The sequence below is a fragment of the Erithacus rubecula genome, assembly GCF_903797595.1.
Source record: "Erithacus rubecula genome assembly, chromosome: Z".
NCBI classification, from domain to species: domain Eukaryota; kingdom Metazoa; phylum Chordata; class Aves; order Passeriformes; family Muscicapidae; genus Erithacus; species Erithacus rubecula.
Genome location: NC_136661.1, coordinates 30,141,671 through 30,153,408, shown reverse-complemented (window position 1 = coordinate 30,153,408; position 11,738 = coordinate 30,141,671). Strand labels below are relative to the sequence as shown.

The following is an 11,738-nucleotide window of genomic DNA, read 5'->3' as shown; positions in this document are numbered from 1 at the left end:
TCCAATTCAGGACATTCTGTGATTCTCCTCCTGATTTACCATTTTGTCTTTGGTAAAATCTCCAGACCAACCAAAATGCAAAATTCCTGGCTGTAGTGATGTCTCAGCTTCCACACAAATATCTTACCAGGGCAAACAGGAAAGTGTGCATTGCATTGACATGTGCACGAATGAAAAGTGGCTCAACACCTTCAACACTTCACATAAATTCATCTGCTCCATGTAACACATGCCCATGCATTACGGTAGGGAGGCAGCCTGTTCACAGATAAGTGTTTTATTTGCAGCAAAATCCATGCTAACACAGTCCCCCTCTGCACTGTAAAGTGTCTCCAGCAGTTTTGTTGGGTGTGATGATTTCTCACAGCTGGGTTCACTACACCCTGTCCAAGGGATGAGTTTTTTGGGCAGTCTAGATCCACCTTTAGGGTGTGTCTGTCAGCTCAGGTCTGGGTCTATAAAGGGTGAGGGCTTTCTCCTGTTGTCCTGATGTTTCTTTTCTCCTGCCACAGTTTATGAGGTGGTGACAGTGACAGGAGATGTCCGGGGAGCAGGAACCGACGCCAACGTCTTTGTCACTCTCTTTGGAGAGCACGGGATCACTCCCAAGACTCATCTCACCAGCAAGTAAGTGTCTGGAAGGAAATCTCTATCTTTGGGACCTGTCCTTAAAGCATTTTGATGAAACATAATATCATTCTCATGATGTGCAGGGAATAAATCTATTATACAGTGTTCTAAGATCAACAGGGAAATCTGAATTTTTGCCATTGTGTATTTTGTACCCAATCCATGCAAACCTCCATTCCTTTCTGTAGGTGGAAATCCACGTTGCATAAGGCTCATACTTGCAAGGTGTGGAGATATTTGCTTTTCTTGGAGCTTAATTTTGGAGCTCCCAATTTAGGAGCTGAGAATATTTATTGCTTGTTGGAGTGGGCATGATGGGCTATATTTCCATGCCTAGATCCCACAGAGGTCTCCATGCTAGTCAGGTACAGACAGAAGTGTCCTTGAATGATTCTGGAGAGTAACTCAGTGGGTTTGAAGTAATGTTGATAGATAACCACCTACAACCAGCCATAGGAAGTCTGAGGCAAGCAGAAATGGAAGAATTTAAGCTGACTCCCAATTTAGACTGCTTCCATCCTTTCTGCTGTATGCCTTGCTGCACACCACTGTATTGCACATCACTCTGGTGGCCCTGTTCTATTTTCCCCCTGCTGATGTCAACACCATCCTTCTCATTCCTCATCAGCATGTTGAACTTAGTGGGAGTTATATGTATTATATATAACTTAAATTATATATTTTATAATTTAACAACCTATTAAGATGCTTTTGAATCTCTAAACAGTTGTTTGGTGTTTTTCAAAAGTGAACATCAGGGCCAGCAGGTGCTCATTTCCCATGAAAGCAAGATGACTTTTAACAAAGTACCAGCTCTGCATGCACTTATTTCCCCTTAGTCAGGCAATTGCATCAAGACAAACCAGAAATACTTTCTACAGAGGGTATAGGAGAGGCTGTGTGTCTCTGTTTTTCAGTGTTCTTATTGTTTTGGTTTTCTTGAAAATGTGTTTCAGAATTATTAATCCTGTGCTAATGTCACACTGTAACTTCACATTTTCTCCATTTCTACAGCACCGACAAGAGGTACCTGCAGCTATTTTAAATTTTACCCTCAAAAGAGCTTCTCTTCCCAGTGAAACAACTCAAACATGAGAGTCTGTAAAGAAAATGATATGGGAATGGTAAAGAAAATACATGAAATTTCAGCCCTGTTTGCCATATTTGGAATTCAGAAACCAGAGCTAGACAAAGGAGTTCTATTATCCCAGAATCCCTAGAAACACCAGTGAGAGCTTCCTGATCATATCTTATATGCCTCTGTCAAATGCTTTGGTCTTGTTTTGTGATTTTCATGCAGACATCCCAACAACTGAGAAGTCAGAATGCCATTTTCTTTGATTTAACAGAGAAGGAAAATGTGGCAAGGACCTGAAAGGGGACATGGTTCCACAGCAGGTCAGTGACAGAGATGGAAGCAGCAGCTCTAGCCTCCAAACCTGCCTTGTAATATTTGGCAAAGCCATCAAGGCAACATCTGCTTTCCAGGGAGTTGCCTTGTGGTCAGCATTTTCATAAATAGCCATTTCATTGGGAAAGCACTCATCTGCTCGAGGCTATGGAAAGAACCCAAATATCACTCTATAAATTTAATACATAGACTCTATGCCCTTTAGAGAAGCCAAAAGATGTCCATAACTGATTTCTCAATCAGCTGTGGCACCAAGGATGCTGCTGGTGGTGCAGGTGGTTTTTCTGGCACTTAGGTTAATCCCCCCTCTTCCCTCCTTCTCTCACCACTGTTATTCTGTGAAAGGAAAAAAAGAAAGGACACAGATTATTATAGGTTGCACCAGCAGCACTCTGAGCTTGTTCAGACCTGAGCTGGCCTTTTTGGCTTGGTCCCTGTTGCTGCAGTGAGCAGATGGCTGAGGTGTGGAAAGCAAGGATGAAAGGCTTGGGAAGCCAACCTTCTGCAGTTCAGGGCTCTTGAAACTGGTCCTGCAGGAGGTGACTGCTAGAACTGCAACTACAGCTTTCCACAGGGGCTTTCCCAAAACATCAGCAAAATTTATGTGTCTCTAAGCAAAGTCTGGTGCTTTACAGTGCTCCATCGAGGAACTGTGAGAAATAAAAAAAATCTAGTCTAGTTGTAGGAGTGCATTCCTACCTGCTCAATTGGAAGTCTTGTCTCCTAGCTGTGAAGGAAGCCAAGAAATAGTTTGTCCCCTCCACACCCCCTGAATTTGTTATGCAGCTTTGTGAATATGGCAAAAGGATGGAATCTCATGCATCTTTCAACTAAATGTTTACACGAGTTCACTTATGACTGCAAATGCATGACATTTTATACGTGTTTGCATTTCCCCATGAATGACAGACAGCTAAAATATCATGCATTGCCTAAAGATGGTACTACCATTTCAGCTTCTGGTTAGAATGGGTTTTTCCTATTTCTTTCCTGACTGTGTGCTGGTAGTGAAAGACATGACTGTTCAGGTCTTTTTGTCATGTAAGGGGAAGACATGGCAAGCTGATGAAATATGGTGTGGTTTTTAAAACTGGCCAACAATGTGGTAACTGTGAAAGACACAAATCTTTGCCATGACTGGTCAGGAGGAACATCGGTTCTGGAAGTGGCAGCACCCAAAATCTGAGCCAAGAGTTGAGTTCCAAAGAGGGGCTACTAGAAAGGACATGGAGTGAGAGGACAAGGGGGAAACAGCTTAAAAATACCAGAGGGCAGGCCTAGGTGAATATTGGAAGAAAATTCTTGGCTATGAGGATGGTGAGGCCCTGGTAGAGGTTGCCCAGAGAAGCTGCTCCATCCCTGGGGCAGGGATATTCCAGGACAGGTTGGACAGGGCTTGGACAACCTGGGGTAGTGAAAGGCGACCCTGCCCTTGGCAGGGCATGGAATGAAATGGACTTCAAGGTCCTTTCAACACAAAAATCTTGTGATTCTGTTATTCATTTTGGAAAAGGAGATTCAGACAAGTAGTGTTGAGTGCCTGGGAGGAGCTGGAATGACTCCTCCTTTGCATTCACTGTCTGTAAGTTTGGGGGTGCTGGCAAAGAAGCTCTTGGCAAAATCCCACTTCAAAACCCAGCTCATGCAACACTTCAGCTCCCCATCTACCACCCTATATCAGGTACAGCTCAGCCAGAAGTTAAAAACACTACCACAAATGAGTTTCTTTCCCTGCTCCATTCACAGACATGTGGGTGAACACCAAGGCTTTGCTCAGTGGCATTTTGACAATTGTTAAGACTTTTCCCACATGCTCTGTGGTTCCACTCTGAGCAAAGAGTGCTGATCCTCCACAGTATTTTATTTCTCCATGTACATGTGCTTTCCACCAGGATGAGACTGGGGAAATAGTACAGCATTCAGCTGGAAGTGACACTGCCAGCCCATTCACAATTTTTAGTCCAAATCTGTGTTTTTCTTGCTAGTATAACTTTACACTGTTAGGCTTACTTGGTCCAGCTGGGGACAACTGCAAATAATATCACAGAGAGGTTTTTACCTTGAGGAAAAAAGAAGAAGCAAGAGTTAAGATTTAGCAGCTATGGCAATGTGGATGAAAGATAAAGTAATTTGTGACAACTGGCCTGCTACTGAATTTGAAGACAATACCAATTTTTTTATTTTTTTATTTTTTTTAAATTTCTAATGCTGAAGACAATTAATTGGCAGTCACTTCTACCTGGTCTTGGGTGACTATACAGAGTTTTTCCTGTTCCTTATGCCAGAATTGCAGAGTATGAACAGGATAGTCTTTAGAGGATGGTAATGTTTGTAGCTCTAATACAGTTAAACCAAGCCCAGTGGCAGAAGATCTGATTTTGTTATTTAACCTCTCTGGAATAAATAAATAAATAAATACAGGAAAAGTGCTTATTTACTCTGAGCAGTTAATATAATCAGCTAGGAAGGGTTAGGAAGTTGGTGCAGAAAGGGCTGCTCAGGTTAGGAAGGGAACAAACCCCAGGTGCAGAGGAGGAAGGATTCTCACATTGCTGCCAAAATTCTGCTTCAGAGACGAGCTGTGAAGCTTTTGCTTTAGTGCCACAGGATGCTTCCCATTTTACAGCTGTTTATGTATCTAACTATGCCCTGATTTATGTCTGTACAAATCTGCAGCACTTTCAGTGCTCTCTAAAGACTTAATGGTCTGGGACTACATTAAGTAACAGCACATTTTGGAGTCCATATTCCCTTCTGAAAAAGAAATAAGTGGGAATTTTTTTTTCCTCCTCCTTTCTCAGCCTTATTAGCCAGCCTATGTTTAGTATTTCAGGAATAAAATACCTGACAGAGTGCTTAGACTGAGGTGTTGAACAACCTAAATATAAGAGTGGGTAAAATTGCCATATGTATAAATTATAGTCCACCAGCAGCTATTCACACAGCAGCTGGTGGTACAACTACAGGGAAGGTCAAACCTTAGAGAGAAAAACAGGATTTTGCTTAAAACAGCCAGACTTTTAAGAGAATTCAGCTGTTAGACACAGGTCCCTGCTGATCAAGTGTCAGCTGCAATTTTCAGACTGTAAAACCTGACCAGTTTTCCCCTCAGGATGAGAGTAAGGTGTATTCCTGGAAGGAACTCAACCACCTTGTCTTGCTCAAAATCCTGCCCCTATCCCAAGTCATTAATGTCAGTCTCAAAAATGCCTGAGCTCATTCTCATTAGAAATTAAAAACATTTCTCCGTGAGAAGGAGACAAAACTTTTCAACAGACTAAAATTTGCCTCAATCTGGAAAAATGAATGTAAAAAAGATGTAATTTAATACTGGGAAATACTGAGCAACCTTTGCACTGTTCATGGTGGCACTGTTTGTTTTGCATATAGTTTCTCTAGAAAATAACATCCAAACTGCAGATAACAAAGACATCCCCACCCACAACAGTGGGGTTGGAAAGAAATTATCTTTATGGTCCCTTCCAAACCAGGATATTCTATGAATCAATGATTTTATGATAAAGCATAGCTAAGATTATCTAAATTAAACACCACTACTTTATTTTTTTTTATGCAAATCACATCACTGTGATTTTTGAAGATGAAAAACTGATATTAAGATGAGGCTGCTCCATGCAGTACAAAGTGAAGGAGCACTTACCAATGTCTGTAATTAAAGCTGTCTGAATCTGTACCTGGAATGCTTATGGGTAAGGCAGAGTCTGTGTGTCCTATGGCACTTTGTGAAGTTTTGGGGCCAATTCTGGCTCCCACAGTTTCAGGCTGGTGTTTGGCTCCTGGGTGTCATCACACTACTACAGCCCTGAGCAATTAATCTCATCCAATTAAACCCTTTCAAGTGGGGCTGTTTTTTCACCAATTTTTCAGTGCCAGCTTAAGCAGGATTCATTCTGCTGGTCGATAATGTCCTTGGTACAGACACTGACAGTGGCTGTGCTTTTCTGCTGGCTTCTTTTCCATCTGGAGTGGTTTTGGATGTATGCTGCCTCACGTGGTATTTCCAGCCACATGCTGACTGATGCTGTCAGCTTCATGACAGCAGTCTTGGCTAAATATTTGCAGACCAAACTCCCTGGTGTATTTGTTGCTCCAAGGAGGAGGTTAATGATGCTGCTATTGGAGCTCTGTGCTAAGAGTAAACATGGTTTGAACATATGGGGGATTTTTTTGCTGTTAGTTCGTACAGGACAGTGTCCTCTCTCCAGGAGTGATCGATAGGGAATGTGTAGGAAGGGACAGAGGGATGAGGCCAACACATTGTCAGCATTTTTCCAATACCTTTTGCACCTTCTGGCATGATGCCATCTGAGCCAGAGGCTGATAACACAGATTCATGCAGCCTGTAATGTACATTAGACAGCTTGAGGATGAGGGAAGCTGTCTGTACTTTCAAGCCAGGAAAACATCAGTTCTCATGACACCTTCTCATGCCACCCTTACAGATGATACTGGCTGAAGGGTGGAAGGGAAATCCTACATGGAAAAAGGATGTGGAGAGAGACCACTATGGCAATTGCAAATACAGGGGGAAGGGAGCAGAGTTCATTGTGTGTTTTTAGGAGGAGATTTCCTTCCTGTCCCTCTCAATTCAGCTCTGACACACATTAAATTCTAGGGGCAGCTCTGGAACCCCCAGGACAAGAGAGACCCCGAGGGGCTGGAGCGTGTCCAGGGCAGGAACGGAGCTGGGGAAGGGGCTGGAGCCCCAGGAGAGGCTGAGGGAGCTGGGAAGGGGCTCAGCCTGGAGAAAAGGAGGGCCAGGGGGGACCTTGTGGCTCTGCACAGCTCCTGACAGGAGGGGACAGCCAGGGGGATTTGGGATCTTATCCCAGGGAACAGGGACAGGAGGAGAGGGAACGGCCTCAGGCTGGGCATGAGGAGGCTCAGCTTGAATATTAGGGAAATTTCTTCACCAAAAGAGCTGTCCAATCCCATAACAGGCTGCCCAGGGTGGTGATGGAGTCCCCATCCCTGGAGAGGTTTAAAATCTGTGTGTATGTGGCACTTGGGCATTTGTTTCAGTATAGCCTTGGCAGTGTTGGGGGAATGGTTGGACTCCATGTCCTTGGAGGGCTTTTCCAACCCTAATGATAATGTGATTCTGTGATATTCTACACTGCCCACCCACAGTGCATGAGAAACTAGCAGGTGAAACAAGTAGCTTTTTTTTTCTCCTGAAGAGTGGCAGGCTTTAGGGTGGTTTGTTCTTACGACCTTCCGAAATCATTCCCGATTCAGAACTGCTCCAACTGCAGCTAAACACCCATGGCAGAGCAGGCAGACCTGTGGGCAGCATTTCAGGGAGATGCAACCAAGAACTGGCTCTTTCTAATGGTTTAATGGAGCATTTTTAAAATTTGTTTGAACTGACATCCAGAATAACACTTTTTGTTTCTGTGAGGCCTTTAATCCATGGCGCTTTTGCTGGCAGCTCTGTGTGTACAAGGCATTTCCAGGTAAAATACTGAATGGAAAGGCAATTTAAATTATTGTTAAGCAGGGATTCAAAGCTAAATTGGTTTAGATTACTCCATCACTGCTGAGGTCATTATTTTTATGCCTCTGCTGTGATCAGGATCCAGGTTTTCTGCCTGCTCCTAAGAGCTCATATGTGAAAAGGGTGCTGTTAGCTGATCAAAAGGGAAGATTATTACCTACAAACATTCAAAATTTCTATTTCAAATGTGATTTTTATTTAAGTGGTGGGACCAACTCTTTTTAATTCGCCTTCATTTGTAAAAAAAATTACCTGTACAAGTGTTTATTTTATGTACTTATGCAAACAAAACTGCATTATTGAGGCTTTTTGGTTCCTGGCCCACCAAGAAGTGGCAAAACCCTCATGGCACTGGCTCTGCTGCCTGTTCCCATGGCCTGCAGAGGAGATGAATGAATGGATTTAAAAATGCTATGCTCGAATATGCTCCAGATCTTGCAGCAACTTTAGCAGCATCACTAACACAACCAGGGGACAAAGTGTTCTGAAGAATTGTACATTTGCAGTGCCACAAGAAGTGCAGCCTTCAGGTAACTATTCAACTGAAAAAATCTGCAAACAGCTTCAGATTAAAAAAAAAATAAATTGTATATATATGAATTTCATATACTAGTACTTGATGAAGCTCCTTGGATATTTCTTACAAAGCAATTGGGAAAAATGCTGCAGCAGAATATGGGAAAAAATGGAGCTGCTAGAGCCAATGAAATAATAAACTAAACTGAAACATATTTCTGGAGTTGCCCTGGCCTGTTATTTCAGATTAATGGTTCTAGTGAAATTCAGAAGATCCTTAGACTAACCTTATGGTCTAAAGTCCCTGGGTTTGAACCCAGTCAAGCCTGAACATTGCAAATTTAGTGCTGCAATTTCCAAGTCGTATTTTTCCTGCTTTATTTGTCACCAGGGCTGTGCAAGCCTGTGTGCCTCATTGTTTGGTGTAACAAGTTCCTTATGGTAATCTGGCAGTGAATGTCTCATCCCAGTCCTAGCCTAGACCAGACTCTGACATGGCCCAGCTGTAATTTCTCCTTTTCTTTCACTCTTTCTTTTTATTAGCTTAAATTTCAGTGCAGCCATTCACTGTGGGATATTCCCTCACTCACTCTCTCCCCATGCAATTGGCAGTGCTGGATTGAAGGACTGGATTTTTCTTTCTTGGTGCTGTTGGTGCTGCAGATCCATCTCAAGGGAAGAGACTTGTCAAAACTCTTCCTACCTTTTGACAGCAAGCCTTCCCAGGGGTTTGACTCCTGGACTAGGTCACGTTTTCCAATGCCTCCCCAAGCTGTTTGGAATGCACTGAGCATCTGCTCACTGGGCATTTTTGGATGCCCTGCAGAAAGAGCTTTGCTCCCCAGCATCCATCCCAGCAGCTAAAGAGCCCAGCACAGATCAGGACTGCCACAAACCAGCAGCCAGAGGGGCTGAGAGCTCTGGGCTGATTATTCTCCCTTAATACTTTGATGCCAGCTCCGTAGCAGTCTGCAGCTCCGCATCGATCCCCGAGCCAATGCAGGGAGAAGCTGCTGTCATTACGATGCTCATCCAAGCCTGACAGACTAATTGCTTTGCACTCACTGGCTGCTTGCACTCCACAAGCCAGGCTGGGGGAGGCTGAGCTGGGTTTAATTGCCTCTTGTCTTCATGGCAAGGTTAACCATTTTAGCCTTTCCTTACACTGGTGTTGCTCCCGGCACGGGGTGTGAAACAGCAGGATGGACAAGGAGGAGGAGGAGGAGGAGGAAGGCTGGGCAGGGGTTTAGCAGAACACAAAATTACCTGTAGGCAAGGCACATGCAGGTCCTGCAGCAATGTGAAGAGCAGCGAGCAAAGCCAAGCCCCCTTGCTGGGATTATTAATATTCATTAACTTTCTACGTGCAAACCGCTTGTCACTGTGGCTTTGCGCTGCTCGAGTTTTGTGGTTTCTTGTTCATTTTAATATGACTTCTGGATTTTGCTGTGTTTAATCATCCATAGCCATGCTTAGCAGCCCAGGGGAAATGGGGGCCCGTCAGGGAGGGCAGATGGGAGAGGCTTTAGAGCTTTGCCTTGATGTTATTCATAGTGTTTTGTAGAAAACACGAGCTTAGAAAAGGACAGAGCTGCTTGCCAGGGATCACACTGCAGGCTACAGGCAGAACTGGGAATTAAATTCTGCATCCCCTGACCTAGGCCAATAGACTTTATATTGCTTCTGCACTTGCACCTGTGAAATACAAACTCCACACTTAACACTTCACAAAAAAAAACCCTACTTCCTGCCTACAATTGTTTTACTTGGAATGAGATATAAATTGTAGGAGGAAGCAGCAAAATTTCAGTAGTTTAAAAGAGTGAATGGGAGAGGGGTCTGGAAAGTTGGATGTGGTTGGATACTTTTATCTCTGGCTGAGCTCTGCACAGATCTGTGGCCACACAGGGAACTTGCTGGAGCCCTTTGCTCCATCACCAGGAGCAGGTCAGCTTGATGCCTGGAATCTGGGATGACAGGAGAGGACATGTCTGAGAGTGGGACTCCGAGACTAAAAGTATATTGCATTTCCCCCAAAGCTTCTGCCTCAGCTTCTGGAAGAACTCTTGGAGTCTGAGAAGGAAAAAAAAAGCCTGCTGAATGTCAGTACTTAGAGCATCCAAAACCTGTCCCTGGGGAGAGGGCATTGCAAACTAGTTCTTTGCAGCATTAGGAATGACACTTCTTTATCCTTAAACGCTAGCACTTGCGTGCTTGCTGTCAAGGCTGCTGGTTTTTCACCATTCCTTTTGATGCATGTGCATTGCAGGAGCAGCACGGCCTTTGAGAGGAGCAAAACAGATGTGTTCCGAGTGAAAACCAATAACGTTGGACAAATAAAGAAAATAAGGTACCTGCACAATGCTGCTACCACAGCACCTGCTCTGTGAGGTGCTAATAGGATGACAGGCTGTAGATGTTTAAGCATTGCCATGTTTTATTCATTATTTCTTAACGTGCTCCCATCAAGGTGAAGTTAAGGGGTGGTAAAAGCTTGTTTACTGCCGAAGATTTGAACTGAAGTGTGAAATCACCTACGGTATTGCTTATAAGTATCCATGCTCCCCACCAAGAATTGTATTTCTGTCAAATGCAATCATGGGGAAAGATGTTTAGAACTGGTTTTATGTCCCAATGGAGGTAAATGGGGTTTGCCATCTACTTTTGCTAACTTAGTGTAATGTAAATGATAATTATTATGTTTAACCACTGTCTGACTAACTGATACAAAATATAAAATTAGTAAGTGGTACAAAGAAAGCTGGGAAGAAGTTGTTAAAACAATGCAAGAGGAGAATAGAGCAGGAGGGGTACTGGGTGGGAAGGGAGTCCCTTATATTTTAGATATGCAGTGCAAAGTGAATGAATGCATATGTTGAATGAAACTGGAGGTGCAGGTATGTTTGTTAGCATCTCCGTGCAGATAAAGTATTCACAGATTCACTTGTGATCTCTGCCCATATGGAAGGTTGTTATTTTTAATGCACCCTGTAAAAAGCACATTAGTTTCTTGAAACTCTTTGGATAGACAGCCGTAAACGGGAATCATGTGTACAGCTGCTCTAGCCTTGCTTAGTATATAATATTCCACAAAACTACAGTGCTGTCTCAACCAGAACACTAAGACAGGGCTGTTCTCCTCTAGGATTGAGCATGACAACACGGGGCTGAACGCAGGGTGGTTCCTCGACCGGGTGATCGTGACCGACATGAACAGACCTCACCTCCGGTTCTACTTCCCCTGCAACAACTGGCTGAGCAAGGAGGATGGGGATGGACTGTATGTCAGAGACCTCGTTGGCAGCCTGAATCCCATGGATGTGCCCAAAAGTAAGGGTTTGAAAAAAAAAACAAAAACAAAAAAACAACTTGGCTTTCCGGTGCCTTGTAGGAAAGGATGGGGTTGCTTTGAGATGGTCTCATCATATAAAAAGTAATTGTGTTGTCTTAGCCAATTTAAGTTTTCTTTATAGTCAGTGGAGAGAGATATAGGAAGATGCAGTGTGTCTCCAGAGGATAATTTCTTCTTCCAGTATTGGATCTGATGTCTTAGGGTGGGATAAATCACTGCTTGAAGAAGCTCCACTCATTCGTCGAGTACTGAGGGGTCTGTGATAACAACATTAAATTTGATTGAATACTACCTGTAGATGAGAGACATCC

The 11,738-nt window shown here is 43.5% G+C and overlaps 1 protein-coding gene across 1 annotated transcript in view; it reads left to right on the top strand.

Annotated features, from left to right (window-relative positions):
• Positions 1-235: 235 nt before the first annotated feature.
• Positions 236-11,738, top strand: part of LOXHD1 (lipoxygenase homology PLAT domains 1) — a gene marked incomplete at both ends in the record, with an annotated part of 129,367 nt that continues 117,864 nt past the window's right edge. The window contains 4 exons of the mRNA XM_079330659.1: positions 236-245; positions 513-627; positions 10,345-10,425; positions 11,221-11,405. Of these exons, the coding sequence (XP_079186785.1) occupies positions 236-245; positions 513-627; positions 10,345-10,425; positions 11,221-11,405 (391 nt within the window). The remainder of the gene's footprint in view (positions 246-512; positions 628-10,344; positions 10,426-11,220; positions 11,406-11,738) is intronic.